Source organism: Tursiops truncatus, chromosome 11 (genome assembly GCF_011762595.2).
Source record: "Tursiops truncatus isolate mTurTru1 chromosome 11, mTurTru1.mat.Y, whole genome shotgun sequence".
NCBI lineage: Eukaryota > Metazoa > Chordata > Mammalia > Artiodactyla > Delphinidae > Tursiops > Tursiops truncatus.
In genome coordinates, this window is record NC_047044.1 from 59,797,507 (window position 1) to 59,824,876 (window position 27,370).

General features: G+C 50.7%; 1 protein-coding gene and 1 long non-coding RNA gene across 4 annotated transcripts in view; one reads left to right on the forward strand and one right to left on the reverse strand.

Moving 5' to 3' along the window:
* Positions 1 to 11,643, reverse strand: part of LOC117314238 (uncharacterized) — a 160,098-nt gene extending 148,455 nt beyond the window's left edge. The window contains exons 1-3 of the long non-coding RNA XR_004528957.2: positions 11,494 to 11,643; positions 3,249 to 3,352; positions 1,904 to 2,096 (exon numbers count right to left, since the gene is read on the reverse strand). This is a non-coding gene — a long non-coding RNA (uncharacterized lncRNA). The remainder of the gene's footprint in view (positions 1 to 1,903; positions 2,097 to 3,248; positions 3,353 to 11,493) is intronic.
* Positions 11,644 to 11,945: 302 nt separating this feature from the next.
* Positions 11,946 to 27,205, forward strand: CALCOCO1 (calcium binding and coiled-coil domain 1). Of its 3 annotated transcripts, XM_033866564.2 has the most exons (15): positions 11,946 to 12,052; positions 14,260 to 14,439; positions 14,777 to 14,879; positions 15,614 to 15,804; positions 17,366 to 17,524; positions 17,928 to 18,076; positions 19,756 to 19,846; positions 21,762 to 21,917; positions 22,120 to 22,374; positions 22,835 to 22,960; positions 23,448 to 23,543; positions 23,913 to 24,021; positions 24,254 to 24,456; positions 25,070 to 25,176; positions 26,129 to 27,205. In XM_033866564.2, exons 2-15 carry the CDS (start codon positions 14,284 to 14,286, stop codon positions 26,304 to 26,306), a joined length of 2,079 nt encoding a protein of 692 aa, XP_033722455.1. In that variant the 5' UTR covers positions 11,946 to 12,052; positions 14,260 to 14,283; the 3' UTR covers positions 26,307 to 27,205. The 3 variants fall into 3 exon arrangements, with proteins under 3 accessions (XP_033722455.1, XP_073644662.1, XP_033722456.1); XM_073788561.1 differs by lacking the exon at positions 25,070 to 25,176; XM_033866565.2 differs by lacking the exon at positions 22,120 to 22,374.
* The last annotated feature ends 165 nt before the right edge of the window (positions 27,206 to 27,370 follow it).

Genomic DNA, 27,370 nt, shown 5'->3' on the forward strand with positions numbered 1-27,370 from the left:
AGGTGTGCGCACCTCGGAAAACCTGATCTCGGACTTGGCCGGCTCCATCCGACTCCCCCGCCCCCGCCCCTCCTGGTCCATCATGCCTCTCGCCCGTTTGCAGGTCGCGTTTTCCGTAATAACCTTTAATGCGGCTGGCCACGGCCCAAATGTTCGCAATGGAGCGATGGGCCCCGCGCATCAGATGGACGATGAAGTGTTAATCATCCCCCAGGGAGCAGTCCCGCGGAAAGTCGTCATTAATTTCTCTGAATTACACCAATTCCGAGACATTCTTTATGGACAGACAGTGTGGGAGACAGTTATATGACAGGACTTGCTGTGCTAAGCAGATGTGGGAGAGATTGCGTCGCCCCATGAATACTAAACAATCGCTCGGAAGAAACCCCACTAGCTTCTGCTCTCCGGGCTGGGAAGCCGCCCAACACACCCCCACCCCCATGGGCACACCCACCCCAGCTTCTTAAGTGGCCTCCTCAACTCCCCTCCAGAGTCGCGCCTCTGCCTCAGAGTGGGAAGTGGCTCTGGGGGTCTTACCCTCACCTTCCTGGGACCCTCCAAGGACCCACAAACGCCCTTGCTTTCTCTGCCACAGCCTTTGCTCCCTACATTCCTTCCAGAGCCTGACCTGCTTCCTGAACTCCTGTCATCCCCACCCTGATCCTCCTCCGGCTCTCCTTCTAGAAGACTCACCACCCTGACCATCTCTGAGTTTCCATCTGGCATCGCCCCATCCTCGTTCTTCCACCTCCCCACCCCACCCCATCTCTCTACCACTCCATCCTCCTCCACCTGCTCCATCTCTCCACCTCCCCACCCCGTCCCACCCCCATCTCTCTGACCCCCTCATTCTGCCCACCTCCCACTCTGCTCCCTTCCCCTCCTGGCTCACCTCCCCAGCCTGACCACCTGCTTCTCTTACCCATCTCCCAGCGGGCTCTGCTTTCCCATTACCTCCATCTCTCCAACCTGCTGCATTCTACCATTTTGCCCCATTTCAAATCATTGCCCCTACATCTGCTTTCACATCTCTGCCACTCTTCAGACTCTAGAGGGGAAGGGCGAGGTTCAGAGCAGAATGAAAGGAAGGTTTGCCCCCCCCTTCCTCTCTCCTCAAGCCCTCTGCCTGCCCTCCTCCCTCTCTTCCTTCTGGCAGACAGGACAAGCGTAAACGAGAGCTGAAGAGACTTCTCCCCACAAGCAAAGCGGTGGGTGGGAGGTGGGGGAGGTAGAGGGTGACCAGGGAAAAACCTGCCGAGGCAACTCGGTCACATCACACCTGAGAGAAGCCCCGCCCACTAAGGCGCGCCCCGCCCCCTCCTAAGTGACCTCGCGAGGCCCGGCCAGGCCAGCCCACAGCTCGCCCCGCCCCAAGTCCGACAGGACTCTTGGCAGCGCTGGGACCTCGGTCACCCCAAAGGCACTCCCTCTCGGGAGAGGGCAGAGGCAAAGGGTGACTGTTCCCCCATCAGGTGGTCTCACCACCCTCGCTTCCACTCGGGCTGGAGGGAAGGGCACCCCCTCTGCTCCTCGCTGGGTTTGGGGGAGAGAAAGGAAAGTGCGCAGCCTCTGCGTCTTTTCCCCTCGCAGATAATTTATGTCTGAGAGCCGAGCAGATGGCGGGTAATTTAGCAATTACCGTGTGCTGGAATGGGACTCGCGCCTCCACACGGAAGCCAAAGATTCCCTGCCACAGTCTCGTCTTCTTTTCTGCCCGTTTTCTCTATTCTGTCTCCCCTTCCCCACTCCCGCCCCGCCTTGCTGAATCCCACCGCTCAAGGGGAGAGGATCTCCTTCTATGGGTCCCTTTCCCTTCTGATCCCTTCCTGTATCGGCGGAGGATTTCTGCCTCAGGAAACGAGTAGAGCTGCCTGCTCACTGGAAGATCTTCCTCTCCTCTCACCTTAATCCTTCTTGCTGCTGTGACCACAGTGTTCTGCGAAATTGTGAGGCTCTCTCCCAACCTTCTCCCCTCCCCGTTTCTTCAGGTTTTCCATGATATTTCTCCCAGATATCTAGGTTCCACATCCCAGGCTTCAGAAGAGGCTTCTGGGCTCTTAAGATAGACCCAGGAGCTGAGGAGTTCGGGTCTCTATCTGCAAGGGAGGCAAGGGGGAAGGCAGTGGTTATTACAGTGAGAACGGTGAGAGAGGCTTTAGGAGCTCTGTGCACACAGTGAGTGTGTAATAAGTGTGAAATGGCTGATTGAGAAGCTGGGCTTAGTGAGGTGAGGGAGGGTAGAGGGGACAGGAATGAGGCTGGAAGGGTCTGGAATGCCTCCTGCCTGTTCCACTCCCTCTCTGGGCCACCTGGAGAAAGGATGCTCTAAGACAGGCCCTGAGCCTGGAGAGCTCCCTAAGCTGAGGGGGCTGTCCTCCCCTCCATCCACCTCCAGCAGCCCAGCCCAGGACACCCACCACCAAGAGCCCAGTACCCCACACTCCCTCTCTTCAGCTAGGGCACCCAAGTCTCTGACCCCTAACTCTGCACACCAGCCTGATGCCCCCATTCCGGCAGAACCTTAGGTGACCTCTGGGCTCTGAAGAGCTAGGCTCTTGGGCTTTGAGACACCCCCACCATCACCTCCCCCAGATCCTCCTCATTCCTCAACAGCAGAGGAGCACTAATTAATTAGCGTGTGCAACCAGCCATGGGCATGATCTCGTTACTTACCACAGGGACCCGCTGTTAACACACCAGACCCCTGGGACGCGGGCACACACTAATTACACAGCCAGCAGCTCAGCTAATCATAGCTCCTGGTGACACTGTGGCTCACAGAGGAATCCCCAGTTTCCCTCTCCTCTCCCCAACACCCACCCCTCCACACTCCTGCCTCCTAGAACAGAAGGCTGGAAAGGAGGGGGTAAAGACTGGTTAGGAAAAATTGAAACTTGCTGGGAAACAGGAGGCCAGTCATGGAGTAGCTGAGGGGAGAGTGGGGATGAAAAGTTAGAAAGAAAAGAGAACTTTCCTACTAATCACTTTGGGCTACAAACAGTCACTCCGAAATTAGTAACTGCAGCAAGAGGGAGTGCTGGTTAGACTACAGGAAGGACTTCCTGGGGAAGTGCTAGGATCGGATTGGGCCTGGGAAAGAGCAACTTTTCTCCCTATAAGCAGGAAGCAAGAGACGATGGCCACTGAGTTGGAGGAGGAAGGGAGAGAGGGGCAGTTTCAGAACTCAGGTATCTGGTTCCATCCTGTCCCAGCTGTAGTTCAAGGGTACAGAGAGGAGGCAGCCTCACCGCAGACACAGATAGACGGCTTCCCGACACACACGTCCCATTGACTTTGCCATTCCGCTGTCACTCCACAGCTTCTCCAAGATTTAACATATTGACTCTTCGAGCTGCAGAAAATTGAATTTTCTTCATTACGACTGTCTCCCGACAAAAGCAGCTCATAAATTCTCCCATCTTTTTCAGGCTTCCCACCCCCTCACCACCCAACATCTCTCTAGGGGATTCACATATTTGAACATACAATTCACACAGGTGTAAAGGCAAGGCATGACCAGCACTCTCCAGGGACATACCACCCACCAAGACCATCCCTTGCTGCCCACACCCAGATACAGTCTACAGCCGGACCAGACCGCTGCTTTCAGGAATGAGGGTGCATGTCTTCTATAACCAGGGTCCGTGTATATGGTACTCGTGTGCCCCATAGAGCAGACACAGTTGGTCCATACCAGGGGACTAAAGGCCCCACGCCTCAGCCATACGTGTACGTCTCCTGTACCCTAACGGCACTCTCACAGATGTCATCCCTGCATGGGACAGATTCATATATCCTGACATGCAATATTCACTGCAGGTTCACCTCTGCGCTGCCTGGGCAGAGCTAAAGGCCCCTCCCCACAGCATCAGAGCTCTGTGCATGGTCCCACCAGGGGATAAGCCCACAAGTAGGAAACAGGCACAAGTTCACATGATTTGCACAGACACAGAGAGAAGAAGGGAGACATCTCCTAGGACCTAGTAGGGAGTCTTCCTTCACACCATAGCAACTGATGGTGTCTCCTCCCAACACTACCCCCAGCCCATATACACACTAAGGTGGTCCTCCATGGACTGCAGCCTAGCGCCTCAGCAGTCCTCCCCAAGGCCCAGACACCCTCTTCCACCATGGGGGGTGGGTGTTGGGATTGGTTCCCCACCCAAGAGTGTGCTCTCTCCATCTGACTCTCCTTCACTTTGGCCCTAGGAACAGAATTGGGGGAGGTCAGGGCCTAGCAGAAGTTCCTTTTGATACCTGTGCCAGTCTGGCAGCTGAGGCTATAATGGATGGGCAAGAGGCCAGGCTGATGGCCAGCACCATGTGGCTCGTGCCCAGGGCCAGATTGGGGCGGGATGTAATGGGCTGGGTGCCCAGGCACTCCACCCTCCAAAATGCCACACAATCTGTGAGCGGAAAGAGACAGAAAGAGGGACCCAGATAGATACAGACAAGGACACCCCCTGAGACCAGACTAAGCCAGTCTCTGTCCCCATCCTGGCCCCTCAACAGCTACTCCCTCCCCCATAACTCTGACCCAGGCACAAAGGGAAGTTACCCTGAAATGGCAGGAGGGAAGCCAACCAGTTTTTTCAAGTATGAAGAGCCCAAATTTACACAACAGGAATTAGGGGTTTGGCGGCGGCGCAACCAGAAAAGAGAAGGATGATTCCTCAATTGGGAGAGGGGCTGAGACTTGGGGGGGGGGCTTTTTCAATGCATTTTTATGTGCACTAATTAACGTGCAAATGTTATGCACAGTGAGTGCAGATGAACATCTATTGTCTTTGTAATCCCAACCTGCTGCTAATGGTATTTATACACACACACACACACACACACACACACACACACACACACACACACACACACACACACACACACACACACACTCTTTATTTTATCTATGATTGGCTCCTCTGTTTCTCCCAATGCCTGAATTTCTGAATCTTCTCCTTTAAGAGCAAGTCTGGAGCAACAGAAAGATGGCCAGGAAGGCCTAGCTCCACAGTACAAGGAATGGCTTTCCGGAGACTGGGAAGTATTTCGGACCATGTATGTCCAGAAGCAGAACAACTTCCTCCACCCAGCCTCAGCCCCACACCTGCTCCTTCCACTAAGGTCCCCATCTCAAGGAGGAACTCCCATCCACCAAGCCAGGAGCCTGGGATCAGCCATGACTCTTCCATCTCCCTGGGTTAGGGATAGGACTAGGAAGTCTGTTGCACTCATTGATTTAAGCGACAATTCTTTTAAGCTAAAAGTTGAACTTTTTTAGAGTCACACGTCCATAGGCATCAAAATGACTTGCCTCCCTCTCCTTCACTCCCACAACCTGCCCATGCCACCTCCTAAATAACTCTTGAGCCTACCCACTTGGCTCCATTCTCTCTAGCAGATGAGAAGCAGCTCTCAGCAAGATGACTGAGCTGCCTCCTTACTGCTTTCCCAGGCTCCAGGGTTACCCTCTCTATTCTCATGGCACTGGGGAGGTCTGCAAAGCTTAGGGGACATGCCCACCCACACAATTTCCCAGGGAGAAGTATTTTGAAACTGCTAGAAAGGTGATAGAACTGTCAAGGGCATAAAATCAACGACTAAATTTATGACCATAACACAGCTTTGTTTATTTTGTAATAATGTGAAAAATTTCAAACTTTTCAGTAGAATGTAAAAATAATAAAAACTATAGGAATAACGCTCTATTGAGGGGAAAAGACCACTTCTATCACCAGTCACTTTGGGGCCTGAGGCTCCACCAACATTTGAAGGTCTTTCCAGAGGTATCTTTTCTCCCAGGACAACTCTATCAAATCTAGAATGTTGACTCAACCCCACGCTGATGGAAAGTGGAATTGGCACACGGCTAAATTCGATCTCCAACCCCTCTGCAGTGAGGTGAGGCCATATAACTCGTTATCACCAGTGGGATATAAGCAGAAGTGATGTGTTACTTCTGGACTGAGGAGGTTAACAATGGTTATGGGGACTACCTTGGTGGCACAGTGGTTAAGAACCCACCTGCCAATGCAGGGGACACGGGTTTGAGCCCTGGCCGGGAAGATCCCACATGCCACTGAGCAACTGAGCCTGTGCGCCACAACTACTGAGCCTGCGCTCTTGAGCCAGTGAGCCACAACTACTGAAGCCCGCGCAACTAGAGCCCGTGCCCTGCAACAAAGAGAAGCCACTGCAATGAGAAGCCCTCGCACCACAATGAAGAGTAGCCCCTGCTCGCTGCAACTAGAGAAAGCCTGCGCGCAGCAACAGAGACCCAACGCAGCCATAAATAAATAAATAAATAAACAAATAAAAATCTATATTAAAAGAAATAATGGTTATGGCTTCTCCACATGCTTGCTCTTCCCCATCTGCTGGCAGGATGACACCTGGGCAACCCGAGGCCATGTGGTTAAGATGGCAGATCCACAGCATGAACAGATCCAGATTCCCAAGTTACTTGACTACAAATATTCACATTAGACTATGTGATACATAGTGTTTATCATGTTAAGATGCTGAGATCTGGGGGTTGTCTGTTGCAGCTGTTATATCTACTCTAATATACGAATCAAGGTAATGAGGCCAAAATGGCAAGAAACCAGGCTTAAGGCACCATAGAATTTGGACTGTAACGGATGTAGAAGGCAGAGGGAAGCACATGGGATTCAGAAATTCTTTTTTTTTTTCTTTTGGCCTCGCCGCCCAGCATGCAGGATCTTAGTTTCCTGACCAGGGATAGAACCCATGCCCCCTGTAGTGGAAGCACAGGACCCTAATCACTGGACCACCAGGGAATTCCCGGGATTCAGAAATTCTTTTTTTTTTTTTTTAAAGACAAGACCGCTTTTTAGGTTTATTTTTTATTTTATTTTATTGGCTGCATGGCACAGCATGTGGGATCATAGCTCCCCAACCAGGGATCAAACCCACACCCCCTGCATTGGAAGTGTGGGGACTTAACTGCTGGACCACCAAGGAAGTCCCAGAAATTCCTGATTTGAATATCATACTAGTTCTGTGACTCTGGTCAAGTTATTTAGTATTTCTGAGCCTTGGTTTCTTCATTAATAAAAATTACATAGTATCAATAATAATACAAGCCATTTCATAGTACTGGTTGTGGGGATCAAATCAGTCCAAGAAGGTTAAAAGGCCTTTGAAACCAGAAAGCTACATTGTCATTGGTTGTTATTCCAGCAGTTGACAAATAATGCTTATTTAAAATCTGTTGAATAAATAACTATAAATGAATGAGAATAAATAGATGGATGCGTTCACAGAGCCACATCTTCTCGTCACTAATAAAGGAAGGACTAAGGTGATCTGAACACTTTGAGATTAGAGTGGGTCTGTGAGTCCATGGAGTGAAGGAGGAGCTCCAGGACCTGAGTATTATTGAGAACCCTATACTATACCACCCTTCCACCTAGCCTGAAGAAATAAAGCCAAAGAACTAAGAGGACAAAAGAAAATGGGTTAGGGACCCTAAAGAGAAATCCGAAAGAATCCAACTTTGCCCTAAAATAATGTTAATGTTTTTCCTACTGGTATGGACTGAATGTGTTCACTCAAAATTCATATATTGAAACCCTAAACAGCAATGTGATAGTAGTTGGGGATGGGGCCTTTGGGAGGTAATTAGGGTTAGATGAGGTCATGAGGGTGGGGCCCTCATGATGGGATTAGTGCCCTTATAAGAAGAGATCAGAGAGCTTGTCTTTTCTCATTCTCTTCCATGTGAGGACACGGTGAGAACTCAGCTGTCTACAAACCAGGAACAGAGTCCTCACCAGGAGCCAAATCAGCCAGCACCATGATCTTGGACTTTCTAGCCTTCAGAAACATGAGAAATAAATTCCTGTTGTTTGTGCCACTCATTCTATGGTATTTTATTATGGCAGCCTGAGGAGACTAAGCAGCAGACTAAGCAGACTAAGACACCTACTTCCCACAGAGTACACAGTTTGGATACACTAGTAACAGCCTACAATGTCTGATGCACCAGCTGCTTCTGTATGTTTGTAAAGCACCCAGCAGAGTGCCTGGCACATGGCAGGCACTCAGCAAATACTAGCCATTATGATTTTCTGTGAAAGCATCTTGTTATATTGGAAAAGGTATGGGTTTCAGAATAAGATTGTTCTGAGAGACCTTGGGCAAGTTACTCTTAGAGTTTCAGATTCTTCCTCTGTAAAATTTGATAGCATCTTGCAGGGTTATTGTGATGATTCAGTGGGGGAAAGGGCCCTCTCAGACAGTAGGCACTCCATTAGTGGTAGCTCCTCAAAACATTCCAAGAGTCCAAGACCACCTTCCATTCAACATTTATTACATATCAGGCACTGGGCTAGATGAAGCAATACCAGAGTTAGGGCTTTTACAAAAGATAAAAGAGACTTTAAACTTCAGGAAGATAGGATTCATTTTGTAGCACCTTCTTCCACAGCCTCTAGAAAGCTTTCCAAAGATCATGTCACTCTTCCCCCAGCCCCATCAGGAGTCAGCCTGTATTCTGAAAACAGCAACAGTCCCAAGATCTCACAACCTCACTCAGAAGGATTTTTTTTTAAATATTTATTTATTTGTTTGTGCTGGGTCTTAGTTGCTGCTCGTGGGCTCCTTAGTTGAGGCTTGCTGGCTCCTTAGTTATGGCAGGCGGGATCCTTAGTTGCGGCACACAGGCTCCATAGTTGTGGCATGCAAACTCTTAGTTGCAGCATGCATGTGGGATCTAGTTCCCTGACCAGGGATCGAACCCGGGCCCCCTGCACTGGGAGCATGGATTCTTAACCACTGAGCCACCAGGGAAGTCCCAGAAGGATTCTTTAATCCCTACAGCTGTCACTTCCACCAGTCTTCGCAACATTACTCTCCTTGTTAAAAAATTCTCAGTGACTAACTTCCTACTCCTAATGGGAATCAAGTCCAGATCTTTTAACCTGATGGAAAACACTGGCTACTACAAAACATAAAGCCCGAAATTTTAGGGATTTAACAAAATAGAAATTGACTTTTTGGTCAAGTGAAGTCCAAAACACATGTTCCTGATTAGCAGGTAGTTCTCTGCCAAGTAGTGATTCAGGGAGTTAGGATCCTTCCTACCTGTAGCCCCACGATCTTTAACATTTAGCCTTCAAGTCCACTGTACTTAAGGTCCTATGCATCAAGCCAAAAAGGAAAGAACATGAAGGATCTCCCTTGGGAGGTTTCACAGCGCAGGCATGGAACTGCATCACTTAGAGGGAAACCGAAAAATGTGGTCCAGCTGTGTGTCCAAGAAAAAGAAGGAAAGAGATTCTGATAAACACATAGCAGGCCCTGCCTCACCTGGCATTCAAGATTCTTCACACCCTGGCTTAAACTTACCTTTCACACTTGATACCATTTACCTTTCAAACTTTATACCATTACCCAGGTATGGCCATTAGTCAGCTTTGCTGCCAGAACAACCAATCCCAAAATCTCAGTGGCTTGCAGCAACAAAGACTGATCTCTGACTTCCGTATATGCAGACCATGGGCAGCACTTCTCATTCGGGGACACAAGCAAAAGGAGCAACCCTCATGTGGAATATGCCCATTTTAGTGGCAGAGAGAAACAAGAAAGTGTAAATTCACATGCTCAAACATGACATGAGTCACATCTGTTCACAACCCATTGGCCAAAACACGAAAAATGATCGAGTCCAAAATCAATGAAATGAGACATATACTCCTTCCACAGGAGATACTGCAAGTCATGCAGCAATGGGCAGAGAAGGAGAAAGTAAATGATTTCAAACAATAAGTCAATCTAATACAACAGCCATCTTCCATCTGGAGTACATGACAGATATTACTGATTAATCCTAGCACTCTTTCCTCAGAATCCTCCTCAACACAACATTTCAGGCAGTCATTATCAATAATCTGAGTTTGGGGGAAAAAAGTTGAGATTGATGTGCTCTTCTTATATGACTTCCTAGGCTCCAGTACATGTTATACATTCCCACCGCTGCATCTTTGCTTCAGCCTGGCATAAGCTTATCCAACTCAGACCCTGTTCTGTTAAACTATCCAATTCCTCCCTCAAATATCTATATTGTATACTTATTCTTTCAACTAAATTTATTGAATACCTAGCATAGTACCTGTCACATCTATTTGTTGAATTAATCTGTTTAACATCACCTTGCACATAAATGTTCAGTGAACACCTGTCCCCTGAATAACAGTACTGTTCCTTAGAACAAAGGGTGTTAGTATTCCATAACAGGAGTTTCTGGGGTGGTAATATGGTGTACTGACTAGCTGTGCTTGAATCCTGATTCTACTACTTACTAGTTGGATAACCCCAGGTAACTCTCCTAATTGTCCGTGCCTCAATTTTCATCATATGTAAAATGGGGTTGATAATAAGGCCGACTATATAAGACTGTTATATTAAATGGAAAAATCCTTAGCATAGTTTAAACACATGGTAAACACCTAGTAAATGGAAGTTGTTATTATTTTTAGCTCCAGCTGAGACTGAGTAGGGGGAGCAGGATGCCCAAGCCTTTATTCTGGGTGGAAGACAAAAACCAAGAACAACTGAGACTTGGGTCCCTGAACAGGCCTCACTCTGAACCCACCCCAGGACCTTGAGCCATCTCTGCAACCACCAGCTTGTTCCGTAACTCATAAATCCTGACTAATGACACAGACATGTCACCTTAATGTTTGTGAAGCCCAATGACTTATTGTTAAGTGCTTGGAGATCTTCAGATGAAAGGCACCCAAGGGCAGGCACCAGCCACCCTATTCAGTCATAAAAGCAAAATACTACCCCAAAACTTGGAAAAGGCAGAGGCTCCGTAACAATGCAGCAGAGAATTAAATCAGGCACCCAGGAAGATCAAATCAATCTTTAGACTGAAATCCCTATTACGGAGACAGAGAGAGAGATCATTTTGAATGCCTCAGACTACTTGGAGGGTCCAGAGCAGGTAGGGGGCGCAGGATGCCCAAGTCTTTAATGTGACTTGGGGTGGGTGTGTGTGTGGGAAGAGTGTGAATCTTTCACTTCTTCTAAACAAAAGCACATGGATTGTTATTCTAATTACTTCAAACCAGTTAAGAGGCTTGGGCAAACTAGCCCCACAAGGGTCTTGTTTCTGAATTGTGACCCATCCTGAATTATGCCAGGTTCCCTTTTCAACTTGATTCTTCTCACTTCAGCTTCCCCCTCTCCCCACACCACCACGTCAGCCAATGGGTCCTCCTCCTGGACCTAGAGGCCATTCCAGGGATGCCCAGGCCAGGACTGTGAGTACTGGCAGGCCCCTGGCAGTGAAACCTTCAGGTTGGAAAAAAACGGTCAGCGGTGCACACAACACAGTTTTTACAGGGGCTGTCCCTGAGGTTGAAGCAAAGGAGAACCAGCTACCACAGCTGTTATACAGTTTCCTATCCCCTAAATGGTACTAGGTGTGATGTAGTGGCGAGAGCACTTGGAGTCGTGCAAACCTACCATCTCATAGCTTTGATACTTTAGACCGGTTCCGTAACCGTTCTGGGCTTTAGTTTCTTCATCTGTAAAGGGTGGATAACAAAACTGCCTACCTCGCAGGTTGGTGTTAAAAGTAAACGGGAGCGCGCACCCGAACTCGTTCGGCCCTCTCAGAAGTATTACTGTGAGGGCGTTAGAGCCGTAACTCCTCCCCACCCCCCAAGCACGCACGGTACCAATCAGCAGTCGCCACTCATATAGCCTGCCCCTTCGCAAGGACTCTTGGGCTGTGAAGTCCTTTGCTGGCCACACCCTCGTTTGCTGCCGCGGAAGTGAGAACTACGCCTCCCAGGATGCGGCGGTGACGCCGCTACCACAGCCGCCCTCTACTCCGCCCTCCTTGCGCACAGCCTCCTGGCACATGTAGTCCCAGATATGCTCAATCTCACTGGCAAAAAACGCGCGGAGGAACCACAAACCCCAGAAGCCCTCGCGCCCACCCTTCTCCCTCCCTCTCTCGGAGCCGAGTGCTGTTTTTGTTGTTGGTGAAAGGTGAGGGGACAGCTGATCCGTCGGTGGGGTAAGAAACTTGGCCTAATTTGGGGGCGATCTTATGGGGGATCCCCCCACTTCCCAGTCTGTGAAAGGATAATCTAAGGGAACCGTAGAAGGGGGAAGCAGGAGCGTTTGGGTGTTAACACTTTCCGTACTGGAGAAGCCACCCCGCTGTTTCGGGAGTTCTCGGTCTCAAGGGGGCCCTGATCAGGGGCTGCCCCCTGGCTGTTCTCGCCTCCCTCTCAGTCCTTCTCTATAAAGCTTGTTAGGCCTAAGGGAGTTGTGAGGGAGGCTTAAGTTGGCTCGTTCTCGGCCCGGCAAGACTTGACCCCACAAACCTTCCCTTACCCCTAATCCCCCAAACCGCCAACCCCCGCGCCCCGCCACCAATCCAAAGGCCTTTACCACGCTGAATCCCTTGGCGCGGGGGAAGCTTCCAAGGTGTAGAGTGTCAAAGAACTCTAGAGCCCTACAGCGTGGGGGGGATGGGGACACCCCCCTCCCCGCCCCATGCAAACACCTGAATCTGGCTACACATATACACCTTAGTTGCCCAGAGCTCTCATTCAGGCGTGGGGGATATTTCCAGCTTTTTTGAATTTTGTTTGTGGGGAATAGTTGGGGTCCCCAGGACAATGTCTTTGAGGACAGTTCACCCCCTCTTAGAAAGCCAGAAGAATTGTATTTGGAAAAAAACATGGACTAGTTTTAACTAGGGATTTTTCAGAGAGATGAAAATTCAGAGAAACTTCTTGTCGTCAGTTCAGTCTCTATTTTGGAGGGAGAAGTAGCTCCTTTTTGTAGAGCTGTCCCACCTTCCCTTCTTTACTGATTTTCTGTCCTCTTTTAAAGTCCCTACCCACCTGGCTTCAGCCTGGTGTGGGTTTGTGATGTTTGGGGGCGTGCACATGACTAGTGGCCATGGTTGATTGGACGTGCATTACTGTGACTGACACAGGACAAAGCTCAGTGGGCTGAAGATGAGAGATGACAAGGGCCATCTCACAGCCCTGGGCTTAGGAGTTCTCTTGACTGTTGTTATCTTTCCTCACCCTAGCCTCATATTTTCCATTGAACTCTCCCCACCTAACTTGGAACGCTTCGTCTTAATCCCATCCTGTAGCATGCCTCCAACTACCAATCCAAGCAGATGGAAGGGTTCAGGCACTTAGAATTGAGGCTAAGGGGAGCAGAGAAAATGGGGGGGAGGGGAATACTAGCGATGGGTTAACGAACCGTCAAACCAGTAGGTTTCTAGCCCTGCTCCTGGCAAGACCTGAAGAGAAGAATATGAGGTTCTTTTTGAACCATTTCTCCTTCTCTCAACATTATGTGTACATTTCCCTTCCCAGGGCCCCTTACTTCCAGGCTGTCCCTACCCAGGGGTGGGGCTTTCCTGGCTCCAGGCCCCCACATTCCATCTCCCCGCAGCACCACGTTCCTGCTGAGTGTTTCACTCCACCCTTTGAAGCAGCCGCCTCCAGAATTCTTGACTTCCTGGAGGAATGAGTGAGGGACAGAACCTATCTTTCCTTTTATCCTCCCTTTCCCTTTGTTTCTTGGATGAGAGTGCAGGTTTTTTTTTTTTTTTTTTGCTCATGGCGGAAGACAGCTGAGAGACGGGGAGAGAGGGTGAGAGTTCAGGGGCTTGAAGATTGGTCTCTTCGTACCCCCAGCCATATTCCAGCTCCAAAGACTCAGTCGTTACTTTCAGAGAGAGTTGCTGTTTTCAGGTGTCCTAAGTCATTCCTGGGTATAGCTGGAGTGGGCAAGGAGGCCTGCTGAGAATGAGGGGGCCCCCCGCCTCAGTTGGATGTTGAATTCAAGAGCCAGAAGATGTAGGGGATGGGGTGGGGAGATGGAGGCTGAAGAATTTGGAATGGTCAAGGCTATTAAGAGATGGAAAAGGAGGGACTACAGGAGGCCGAGCCTGGGAGACTGAGGCTTGGTCAATGGGGCTGTGAAAAGGGAGCAGAAATTAGAGAGCTCTTACCTCTAGGGAGAGTCTGTGACTCAGAGGGTACAGTGTGAGCCAGGATGCGTAGTGACCCAGAAGGCCAGACCTATGCCCTAGAGACTAAGATTGATACCTCTAGAGGGTCCTAAACCCTCAGGGGCTGGAAACCAGATACGCCTTCATCTCCAGGAGCAGGGGCTGTGGGTGGGGACAGAGTTGGGGGGCAGAGAGGCAGAGGGGGAGAGACTTCAGGATATTCAATCTTCATTTCATAGGAGGGCAGCCATCTCAGGGCCAGAATGGAAGAATCATCGCTAAGCCGGGCACCATCCCGGGGTGGAGTCAACTTTCTGAATGTGGCCCGGACCTACATCCCCAACACCAAGGTGGAGTGTCACTACACGCTCCCCCCAGGCACTGTGCCCAGTGCCAGCGACTGGATTGGCATCTTCAAGGTATCCCTGGACCCCCTTTTGGCTCAGGCTTACGGGCCATGGGTTGTCTGGAATAAGGGGAATGATTTGGTTTCTGAATTCTTAACCTCATGATGATAGAGAGGAAGGGAGAACGATGTCACAGGTGACAAGGCCATGTGTGTAAGCAAAGCCCATCTCCCCATCTTAGCCTTGCTGTCTCCTGACACACTAGCATCCCTCCACTTTCCCTGTCTCTCAGCATCCTTGCCACTGCAACACCATCCTACCCACCCCTGGTTCAATCCCTCAGCCTTTTCCACCTTCCGGAGCTGGGAGTTGCATCACTATACCCCTCTCCCACCGTGGGCTTTGACAGGTGGAGGCTGCCTGTGTCCGGGATTACCACACGTTTGTGTGGTCTTCGGTGCCTGAAAGTGTAACTGATGGTTCCCCCATCCATGCCAGTGTCCAGTTCCAAGGTACAAGGGAAGAGGGAAAACCGGGAGGGAGGAGTCAAGGGGATGGAGGTTTGGAAGAGGGTAGTGGTCTCAGCAGATACAGAATCATGGGATTTTCAAAGAATCAGGGATTCAGACAAGAAAGGAACTGTAAAAGGGCCGCTAGTCCTGCCTCTTAGCAAAAAAGGAGGAACTCTTCTTGTGGGACTAGGGGGTAGGGAAGAGAGAAAAGTGGCTTCATATATTAACAAGAAGATGGTCATTAGATTTTGAAAGACCCAGGTTCAAATCTCAGCTCTAATTACTTACAAGCTGTTTGACCTTGGGCAAATTATTTACCCTCTCTGTGTCTGTTATCTTAACAGTAAAAGGGGATGCCTGGCTTACAGGGACAATATGAAAATTTTAAACGATACAAATAAAGCTGTTAGCAAAGTGCCTGGTATGTAATGGGTACTCAAAAAATGGTAACTAGCATTGTTGTTGTTGTTGTTATTATTATTATTATTAAGGAGGGTAGGTTTGGGAAAGAGAGGAAAGAGAAGGCTAGGCAGAAAGGAGGGAGAAGAGTATCCCAGAGATCAGAAATAGCCTGTGGGAGGTGGAGAGGAGAGAAAACAGTCTATAGAAAAGGTAACAAGGGGCTGGGGCCAAAGACAATGGATAATAAGACACATCAAGGGGAGGGGGAACCTGCTGAGCACTTGAGGGCCTGGGATCATATTGGGGTCCTGGGTCTGTACTTCTTCCCACAGCCAGCTACCTGCCCAAACCCGGAGCCCAGCTCTACCAGTTCCGGTACGTGAACCGCCAGGGCCGGGTGTGTGGGCAGAGCCCCCCTTTCCAGTTCCGAGAGCCACGGCCCATGGATGAACTGGTGACCCTGGAGGAGACTGACGGCGGCTCTGACATCCTGCTGGTTGTTCCCAAGGCAACTGTGCTGCAGGTGAGAGCAGAGCAACAGAGCTGCTCCTGGGCGAGGGTGCCGGAGGATAGCATTGCAAGGGGCCCCTTCCCGCTTCACCCTCCCCTCGCTGTAGCTTCAACTGCAGACCTCACTGGGAGTTATACAAAGCCTTGCCTACAGGAAAGTCTCAATCTGACACAGACAGACACGAACACATAGGGTAGGAAAGCAAGCCACCCACAGGCCAACATCACTCAAGATTTCCTAAGAATTTTTTGAGGCTTCCTTCTCCAGGAGCCTTCCCTAGGCGCTAGAGGAAGATGCAAAGGGTAGAGGGAGGCCACGCAGGGAAGGAACACTGCAAGAAAGGGGAGGATGAGACCCACTTCCACGGCAAGTGAGGAGTGAGAACAGATCAGCAGGGCCCCAGGCCTGTGCAGCCACTACCCACATGTGGCTCTTAAGCGCTTGAAATGTGAGTGGTCTAAATTGAGGTGTTCTGTATGGATAAAATACACACCGGATTTGAAGACTTAGTATTTAAAAAAAGAATGTAGGGAACTCCCTGGCGGTGTACTGGTTAGGACTCCACACTCTCACTGCCGAGGACCTGGGTTCACACAAGCTGCGTGGCACAGCCAAAACACACACACACACACACACACACAATGTAAAAGATCTCAGTAATTGTTTACATTGATTACATGTTGAAATAACATTTTGGATTGACTGGGTTAGATAAATGAATTCCATCTGCTGCTTACTACTTAAGTGTCTACTAGAAAATTTTAAATTATTTATGTAGCTTGTATTATTTTTCTGTTGGACCAAATAGAGAAGAATTAGGGAGTGGAGGCAGATGTTAGCAAGGAAGACTTCTTGGAGGAAGGTGAAGGACAGGACTAGGTGGGGAGGAAGTACATTCCCCAGACAAGAGGACAGGCCTGAGGAAAGCTCAGCAGGTGGGAATGAGTAGTTTGTGATTTACACAAACTCCTGCCCTGTGGAACCCTCTAAACATATGGAATCAATACAAGAATAGGAAGATGTTTATATCTTACATAAGTCAGAGGTGGGTGATCTCCTACCCGTGTTCTGTTTTTACATTCATTGTTCTCATTTAAACCTTAAAACAACCCAGGCTAAGGAATCACATTACAGTTGAGAAGAGAGACTCAGAGAAGTTAAGTAACTTGTTCAAAGTCACCTAGCTAGTAAAAATTGTATTGGAGATTTAAACCCACATCTGTCTGACTCCAGAACAGATAGGGTAAAATTAGGGGAACCATCCCCTTTGTCCATGTGGATTGAGAAAGACTTCTGCCAGACAAGGGGTTCCTGCAATTGCTGGGCAAAGGAGGGACCAGGCCTCAGCGGGGAAAAGATAAGAGGGGTGGGCAGTTCAGCGTGCCAGGAGCTGGTGTGTCTGATGGGTGGTGGGCAGGGTTCAGTAGCACACCAGGCCTCCCCTGACTCGCCTCTTTATAGCCTGTACTGATGTAACTTCCCAGCCCTGACATGCATCTGCAGAGCGGTGGGGATGGGACCTTGGAATGGGCGCTTCACAGGCAGATTCCCCTTCTCATCCCGTCCCCTGTAGAACCAGCTGGATGAGAGCCAGCAAGAGAGGAATGACCTGATGCAGCTGAAGCTGCAGCTGGAGGGGCAGGTGACAGAGCTGAGGAGCCGAGTACAGGAGCTCGAGACGGCTCTGGCGTCCGCCAGGCAGGAGCACGTGGCACTGGAGGAGCAGTACAAGGTGGGAGCAGGGCTGCTGGGGGGAAGGGCCTGCCTGCTCACCTGGGGTCCAAAATCTGAACCCAGTGAAGACAGTAAAGGGGAGACGTTAGTGGGCTGTTAAGATGGTGCTGGCATCTAAGATATAGGTTTAGGCGGTCACAAGTAGTGTTAAACTGGATATGATGGGAAACACGTCCCAAATTTGTAGTGAGACTCAGTTCTCTGAACACAGGAGTGCTGAGTTAGGGTGGAGGTGGCCGTCTTCACCAGGAAGGGGATGTTCCCTTACAGTTTCTTCTTCAAGGAAGGTGACCGGGTAGAAGGGTGGATAGGCAAACTTAGGAGTTCTCCTAAGCCTTTACTGCACTCTTTGAGAGACGCATCTCAGCTTCCCTCTTCTTCTTGGGGAACCTTAATTCCAGGGGCTTTCCCGGTCCCACGGGGAGCTCACGGAAGAGAGGGACATCCTGAGCCGGCAACAGGGAGACCACGTGGCCCGCATCCTGGAGCTGGAAGATGACATCCAGACTATCAGTGAGAAGGTGCTGACGAAAGAGGTGGAGCTGGACCGGTGAGGGGACCCCTCTACCCCCATTACTTCCCTTTGCTTCCTGTGACCCTCGAACCCCAGCCTCCCGTGTCACGTAGGCAAGACCTGCTCTCCATCTCACATGGTTTCTCTTTCCCTTCTCAACCTCACTCAGGGTATTCCAATTACTGGGGGTAATTTTTCTGCCAAGCTCGCTTCCATCTTTCCTAACCTATACTGTATTCCTCACCTTCGGAAATAATCATCATTACCATTTATTGTGCAGCAAAGGCAAAGCAAGAGCTAGGAGTGGAGGATTTGGAAGAAGAGAATGGATAGGACGGTCCAGGCAAGATAAGAGAGGATGGATTTCAGATTTTACCCCAGCAAAGCATAAGATTAGACTCTGTTCTCACTATTAGGAAATGTTAGAACCAGTGATCCAGAAATGTTATGGGATCTCTGCCCTGAAAAAAAGGTACAAATCATAGAATCTTAGCATTGGGAGGAATGTAAAGTATTTAAGAGGGTATGTGAGGAAAGATCACTACCTCAGAAGACAGCCTCTTTCAATATCAGACAGCTGTCATTTTTGTATCTCTTGTGTTGTATTTACCCTCCTGTAACTTTCATTCCTTGGTCCTGGCTTAGACCTCTGGAGCCACATAGAATAAATTTCTTTCTTCTGCCAGACAACTATTCTTTCTACCGAATGGCACGAATATTGACCACCTCCCATGCCTGTCCTTCAGATTTTCACCAGGAGAAACACTTCTTTCATCAAATGACATAATTAAGTTTCTTTCATTCAGTAGTGGTAGATTTGATATTTTCAGAAAACCTCTTTAAAGGAAAGAGGCATGCTATCCAAGACCCAGAGTAAAAAGTGAGTTGATCACTAAGGCTTCTTCAGTCCAGGATATGTTAGTCTTGCCCTAGGGAGATACTAAATGTCTAGGTTCTAAATCATGGAATAGAAAAATTGGGATCAAACCGAGCATCTGGAAAAGATCAGGGACTGTGTAGACCAGGGTTCAGCAAACTATGACCCACATGCCAAATCCAGCCTGCCACGCACGTGGTTTTGTACAGCCCACAAGGGAAGAATGGTTTTGACAATTTTTAATGGTTGAAAAACAAAAGAAGAGTAATATTTTGTGACATGTGAAAATCATATGAAATTCAAATTCCAGTGTTCATAAATAAAGTTTTACTGGAATGGCCATACTCATTCATTTACATATTGTCCATGGCTGCTTCCACATTCCAGTGGCAGCGTTGAGAGGTTGCCCCAGAAGTCCACATGGCCTGCAGAGCCTAAAATATTTACTGTCAGGCCCTTTACAGATAACATCTGCCGACTTCTGACCTAGATCAAAAGTTTATCGTCAATAATGACTGCTCCTTGTCCAGAAAAGACTGAATTCCGGTCTCTTGATTTATTGCAAACAACTGGGAAGCCATTAGCAGAACATCCCTTAAAGTGATACATAAGGAGAAAAGAACAACTGTTTATTTCTATATTCTGCTCTAAAACTAGGAATCTTGGGTACTTGGGGCTTAGAACTAGATCGTCTTGGTTTGGGGATTTGGGCATCCCAGAGAGAAGTGGAGGTCTGGGCTAGAGGAGCCCCAGCAGAAGGGCTCAAGACAGAAGTCTGAGTCTTTGTTCCTTCTCTGGTGACCAGTCGGTCTTCTGACATTGCATCCACCACTCACAGGGTTAGAGACACGGTGAAGGCCCTGACTCGGGAACAAGAGAAGCTCCTCGGGCAGCTGAAGGAAGTGCAGGCAGACAAGGAGCAAAGCGAGGTAAGGGCTCAGAGTTGGTTTGCTTTCTCAATTATCCATCCAGTGCTTTACTATAAATTTACTTTTATAAATTCAAATGTATAACATTTACTTATAAAGCAATGAAAGCAATCAGATAATTTTGCTGGATACCAGACTTGGAAATTGGAAGTTATGGATGACTGTCTTGTCAGCCTCAGCAGCTAATATGTTTCTGTATTGTGTCATGGTTGTACAGTATTGAGAACACCTTGAGTCTCACACACAAGCAGGCGCAAATGATAATTTTTAAGCTTCTACCTTGCGATCTCAGTTTGCTCTCCACGTCAATAGAAAATACAATTGAAACTTTATTCTGAGCTTTGCACAAAAATGAATTAACCTGGAAGCACATATCAGTGCTTGATGATCTCCAGTGTGCTAACTTGTGAGTTTGTGCATTGTTTTTCAACATAATTTTTTATAATTTGGAAGAAGTTGAAATCAAATATTTCAGCTTCTAAATGGCTTCATCAGAACCCTAGGCTTCTATGGGAGATGGTCTGAAAACCATTTGCTCAGCAGTGAAGAGTAGGTAGAATTTGAGTGGACAGAGATGAGAGGGAGGCCATTCTAGGAACAGAGGAACACATGAGGGCCTTCCCTGGTGGCACAGTGGTTAAGAATCCGCCTGCCAATGCAGAGGACACAGGTTTGAGACCTGGTCCGGGAGGATCCCACGTGCCGCGGAGCACCTCAGCCCGTGTGCCACAACTACTGAGCCTGCGCTCTAGAGCCCGCAAGCCACAACTACTGAGCCCTCGTGCCACAGCTACTGAAGCCCGAGCGCCTAGAGCCCGTGCTCTGCAACGAGAGAAGCCACCGCAATGAGAAGCCCGCGCACCACAACGAAGAGTAGCCCCCACTCACTGCAAGTAGAGAAAGCCCACACGCAGCAACGAAGACCCAATGCAGCCATAAATGAATAAATAAACACATAAGTAAATACATAAATAAAAAATAAATAAATTCTAAAAAAAAAAACCCAAAAATACATGAGCAAAGGCTTAGAGTCCAGAACACTCAGAGCAGCTGAATGCGTGGGTAAAGAGTTTGAGGTAAGGCCTAGGTCAGATTATAGAGGTTCTTGAGTTTAGTCTTTATTCTATAAGCAGTGAGAGGCATTGATGATTTTCAAGTGGGGGACACATACTTAAAGAATGTTCTTAAAGAAGATTAATCTGGGAATTCCAGTCCAGTGCAGTCCAGTGGTTAGGACTCTGCACTTTCACTGCTGAGGGCCTGGGTTCAGTCCCTGGTCGGGGAACTAAGATTGCACAAGCCACGCGGCATGGCTGGGGGGAAAAAAGAAAAAAAGATTATTAATCTGATTGCCTTGTGGAAAATGAGCTAGTTGTGAGATTATTCAGTAGTCCAAGCAAGAAATGACCAGAGCCTGAGCTAATGTGGTCGTGGTAACAGTAGAAAAGAGAAAATGGCTGTGAACAAGATGGAGGATGGAGAAGCGTCCATCCTGTGGGCCACTAGGGAGAGAACAGAACCACGCGTGGCACTGAGGTATCCAGCCCAAGTGACTTGAGAAGTAGTTAGTGCCATGGACAGAAACAAGAGTGGCAAGGACGGGGGTGGAGTGGGAGGTAGAATATGCCGGGTGTGAGAGGCCTGCAGGACATCCAGATTGAGTTTTGATCGAAAAGGAAGAGTGGGGAAGCAGGCATGGGGCAGGGGAAGACCCCAGGCCGTGCCACTGGAGACGGGTTGCTCAGGATTGAGACGCTTTGCGCTGAGAACCCAGGAAGGGCTGGCCAGGGTTGAATGCTTGAGTTTGTGTTTGATCTGAGGAGTGGAACCTTGGCTTCTCTCATCACAGAGGCCCACCTCCACGGCCCCCCCAAATATGTATCCCCTTTCCTTACCTGCTCTCTGCTGCCATCAGGCTGAGCTCCAGGTGGCACAGCAGGAGAACTGTCGCTTGAATTTGGAGCTGCAGGAGGCCAGGGGCCGGCAGGAGGAGCAGGGTGCTCAGGCCCAGCGACTGAAGGACAAGATGGCCCAGATGAAGGACACCCTCGGCCAGGCCCAGCAGCGGGTGGTGAGTGAAGCCCCTAGGCAACAGGGAGTGGAAAATGTTCCAGGGCTGGTTGTAGACAAGTACGGGAGAAAGACATGGCTCAAGATTAAACAACCCAATCCTGAGTCCTGATGCGGTGGGGGAGTGGAGGGAGCCTAGTTACCTTCTGGGCTCACAAATGACTCCCTGGGAGCCCTGATTCCATCTCCTCCTTTCTCCTGAGGCTGAGCTGGAGCCCCTGAAGGAGCAGCTTCGAGGGGCCCAGGAGCTTGCAGCCTCGAGCCAGCAGAAAGCCGCCCTTCTTGGGGAGGAGCTGGCCAGCGCAGCGGGAGCCAGGGACCGCACCATAGCCGAGCTGCACCGCAGCCGCCTGGAAGTGGCTGGAGTCAACGGCAGGCTGGCTGAGCTCAGTCTGCACTTGAAGGAGGAAAAAAGCCAGTGGAGCAAGGAGCGGGCGGGGCTGCTGCAGAGTGTGGAGGTAGAGGGATGGGGGGACCTGCAGGCTCCTGGCTGCTACTGCCCGCACCTCTGTGTGGTCAGATCCCCTGGGAGGAGAGAGACGGGGGTGAGAACCTTAGAGGACTTATGGGTGGGGAGGGGCTGTGAGGGAGGTACAGTCGCTGTCCAGGTGTGGCCCCTCCCTGAGCAGAGTGTCTAGATCCTGATCTCTGTAGCACCTGTCTTGGTTACCATCTTGATTCAGAAACATTTACCGTCCTAGGCGCCGGCCCTGCCGTGATACCCGTCCCTGATCAGCAAGGCACCACGCTGTCAGGGACCTTCCTCCATTTGGGGATACAGGGGATGAGGAAAGCAAGAAGGGGAAATCACTCCAAAATACTCAGTTAAATAAAGAAGAGACACAGTGAGGAATGGTGCTGTTGCCAGTGGCATCCCATTTCCTTTACCCTCCCGTTTTCCTTTTCGGCGTCTCCCAGGCTGAGAAGGACAAGATCCTAAAGCTGAGTGCAGAGATACTTCGACTGGAAAAGGCAGTACAGGAGGAGAAGACCCAGAACCAAGTGTTCAAGACTGAACTGGCCCAGGAAAAGGACTCTAGCCTGGTGAGGCGCCCGGCCACCCGAGAGTCCCGGGCCCGGGCCTCCTGAGGCATCAGTGCCCCTTCCCTCTGTCTTGGCTGTGGGCTCAGAAGTTCTAGGCACTCACTTCCCACTTGCACGCCCCCCAGCCCTCGTTGGTTCGAAGCATGCCATGTCCCTTTCTGCTCTCGGCACACATTCTGGGCCCAGTAGGGATGACTTAGGAGAATTCTAGAGTGCCCCCTGCTATGACCGAGCCCTCTGCACCCCAGCCCAGAGGCAGTCATCCTCTGGTCCCCACTTGGGAGACAGAGACTAGGACTCAGGTGAGTCTCCTGCAGCCAAGACAAGGGACTCGTGGAAGCAGAGTGTCGGGGCCTCCTGTGTGTCAGGGCAAGAGAGGAGCGAAGGCACGGAGAGTCGTGGTTCTAGATTGTTGCATCCAGGTCAGAGCCCAGGTTCTGGGAGGTACCTTCTAGGCTCCAGATTCCCTCTGGCCCTTTCTGCTCAGGTGCAGTTGTCAGAGAGTAGGCGGGAGCTGGTGGAGCTGCGGTCAGCCCTGCGTGTGCTCCAGAAGGAAAAGGAGCAGCTCCAGGAGGAGAAGCAGGTGAGAAGCCATAACCCAGCCCCCTGGAGGCCCCAGCGGGGGACTTGAGGGCTGGAAACTTGGTATCTTCTCGTCACCTCTTGGCTTAGAAACTGGCATCTGTGAAGAGGGCCCCGAGGCTAAAAATGGGACCATGGCTCCCCTTATTAGCTGCCTTGGCAGGACAGGGGAGGGTTGCTGGGGGAAGAAGGGGTGAAAGAGGGCTGGGGGCTGTGGGGGGAGGATCTGCCTTAAACTGCCCCCCACCTTTGGCAAAAGCGTCTAATCCTGAAGCGCTCAGAGTTCATCCTGGATGCAAGGGAAGGCTGTGCAGGGCTGCGTGGTTCGCATCTTCCCAGCCTCTCACATGTCTTTCCTGCCCACCTCCAGGAACTGCTAGAGTACATGAGAAAGCTGGAGGCCCGCCTGGAGAAGGTGGCAGACGAGAAGTGGAATGAGGACCCTGCCACAGAGGACGAGGAGGCCGCTGCGGGGCTGCGTCTGTACACCCCCCGTCCTGGGACACCTCTTCCCCGCTCTCCCTCCCTGTGTTGGCAAAGCTCCACATGACCCCTCTGGGAGCTGCCTCTGCCCTCTATGTTTTGCCTTTTTCCTTCCCAGACCCTGGCCCCTGATTAGCTTAACTGTATCCCTCATCCAGAGAAGCCAGAGCTGATCCGACCCTCTAACAATGCTTCTTCTTTCTTCTCCGCCCACTCCCTCACCTGCAGGCTGCCCAGTGGCTCTGACAGACTCAGAGGATGAGTCTCCAGAAGACATGAGGCTCCCGCCCTACGGTCTGTGTGAGCGTGGAGACCTGGGCTCCTCCCCTGCCGCAGGGCCACGAGAGGCTTCTCCCCTAGTCGTCATCAGCCAGCCGGCTCCCATCGCTCCCCACCTCTCAGGACCAGCTGAGGACAGTAGCTCTGACTCTGTGAGCACAGAGGGGAGATGGGGCAGGGGCAGGGACAAGAGGTAGAACCAACCCCAAGTGGCCCAGCCTCCAGAGCAGGGAGTCTTAGCCATACAGGGCTCTCTTTTCTCTTGGGGGAGAGCAGGCAGGCACAGACTCTCTTCAGGGCCACCAAGTGGACCCCAGTCTGACCCAGTAGCCTCTGTGCTGCCAGCAGCTCCTCCCCACACCCGTTCTCTTCCTGTGCACCAGCTCTCATCAAAACACTTCTCCTGGGCTTCCCTGGTGGCGCAGTGGTTGAGAGTCCGCCTGCCGATGCAGGGGACACGGGTTCGTGCCCCGGTCCGGGAAGATCCCACATGCCGCGGAGCGGCTGGGCCCGTGAGCCATGGCCGCTGAGCCTGCCCGTCCGGAGCCTGTGCTCCGCAACGGGAGAGGCCACAACAGTGAGAGACCCGCGTACCGCAACAAACAAACAAACAAACAAACAACAACAAAAAAAACTTCTCCTGCTCCACTCTTACTACAACTCTGTTAACAGTCCCGGCCTAGACTTCCCTTACCTGTCCCAGTGTGCTGCTCCCCCGTCTGGGGACACTACCCCAAAACTCACCCCTATCCCTTTGGTGCCCAGGAGGCTGAAGATGAGAAGTCAGTCCTAATGGCAGCTGTGCAGAGTGGTGGTGAGGAGGCCAACCTGCTGCTTCCGGAACTGGGCAATGCCTTCTATGACATGGCCAGGTGAGGGCCAAAGGACAGGAGGGAGGTGGGAGGATGCCCGCGGATAGGGCATCCAGGTGAACAGTCCTCATGCCCTTCCCCCAACCTCCCTCTTCTTGGCCCCAACCAAGAAAAAGAGATACAGTTGTACTGACACACAAAATGACCCACCACTCCAAATCACCGGCGCCTATCAATGCACCTGCGCACTCAGAGGCCCTGCCTTTAACTGGCTTCTGTGTTGTTCCAGCAGCACATCTTCCGTGGAGCCCAAATTGCCCTGCATCCCCTCTCTCCTGCCCCTACCCCTTCCCCAACCGCCAGGTAAGTACCTAGGCTCTGTCAGGGATTGAAGAGAGGAGACCAAGGTCCCTTGGGACAGGAACAGAAAGAAGACTGGGGTCCAGCATCCATCTGGTCGCCCCTTAGATGCTATCCCTCTTCCCTGACTTCCCTGGGGGACGCTTTGGGTGGGGAATTCAAGTATCAGATTGCCCGCTACCTTCCCTTTTCTTCCACAGTTCAAGAGGGGGAGGCAGGGGGGAAGAGAGATCTTATCATCCAGCCCCCCGCTTTGCCTGGATGTGAGATGGGCTCAGGGCAGGGAGCGGGTGATGCTGTCATCCTTCCAGGCTGGAGCAGGAAGATGAAGGACGATGTCACACTCATTTTCAGCCTCATTAGGCAGCAGACGGAGATGGAGGGAGGAGAGCAGGAGGTTGGGGGATGGGCTCTGTACTAGAGAAACCAGCAGGGACTAAAGAAAAGAGGGCATGGGGAGCTGGGAAACTAAGCCTTCCAGTATTGTGGGGAGAGGGATACTATGAGAGGCTAGCAGAGGGAACTGCCAGGGCGCTGCATTAGGAACAGGGTCATCTGGGAGCCCACATGTGTGGGTCCCTGTCCCAGAGGTCCAAAAGCCGGGAAGGCAGTGGAGCGCACTGACCTTCTCCTTTCTCCTGTCTCTCTTTAGTGGCTTTGCGGCGGGTCCCTTGTCAGAGGCCAGCACTGGGGGCCCTACCACCCCCCCATGGAAGGAGTGTCCTATTTGTAAGGAACGCTTCCCAGCCGAGAGTGATAAGGATGCCCTGGAGGACCACGTGGACGGACACTTCTTTTTCAGCACCCAGGACCCCTTCACCTTTGAATGATCCCACCCCCGCACCCCCAGTACACACACGAATACACACTTACACACATGCACACACTCATGCATAGACGTACACTTAGGTTTCATGCCTCTTTTCCAACACACTCAGCTCCATGATATTCTGTTGCCTGAGACCCGCTCCTGTGTGATTTCATCCCAAGCTCTCCAGCTTCATCCTCTGCTACCTGGCTCTTCCGTCCAGGCAGGGGTTCCTTCTTGGAAGCAGTGGCTGAATTTGCTCCCTGAAAGTGCTTTTGGAGGAACCTGGATGGAGGAGGCCTTCTCCAGGGGGAATCATCACCCCCTCCTGGCCCTGGTTGCTTCTGTCACTCACACCAGCCACTACACTACCACCACCACCACCACACACACACACACACACACTCACACACTCACACTCTCTGGTGCCCCGAAGCCAATTCCTGGGGCACCCCACCCTCTCTTGTTTGGGGTGTGTGTTTGTTTACCTGAGTTTTCCCTGGGGCCTGGATTGACATCATGACCTCTTTAGGTCTCTACCAGTTCTGAACTTCCCTGGTTCCTCCTTCTTTTGCCCCACTGCCTTCCATACCCCAGCCCAGCCTTTTCTATACCATTAGATATTAAGTTTGGATGTTTCTTTTGTATTTTTGAGGTTCTCTGTACTCTATCTCCTGTCCCTCCCTACCACCACCCCCCAGGGTCCTCACATGGAAAGAAATGATGCGTTTGTGCCTTCTGTGAGGGATGGGAGAACAAATGGTCCCAGGTGTCCCCACTTGCCAGCCCTCCCTCCCTCTCCAGGTCCCCCCTCAGCAATAAGAGCTTCCCCCCTGCCATATCCCTCTCCCTACCTGTAGCTGGACAAATATATTTATATGATATGTATAACTATTCTAATAAAATGTGTTCTTATCATGAGGTGTGGCTGGATCAGAGAAGGTCAAGACCTCTGGCGCTTAGACCTTAGTGGAGGGAAGAGGGAGGGAGGAAGGGACCCCCTCACCCCACCCCCGCTGCCTTGGGGAGGAGGCTGTTGGTATTTCCCCATCTTGCCCCTCCCTGGTGTGCTAGCCACCAGTGGGA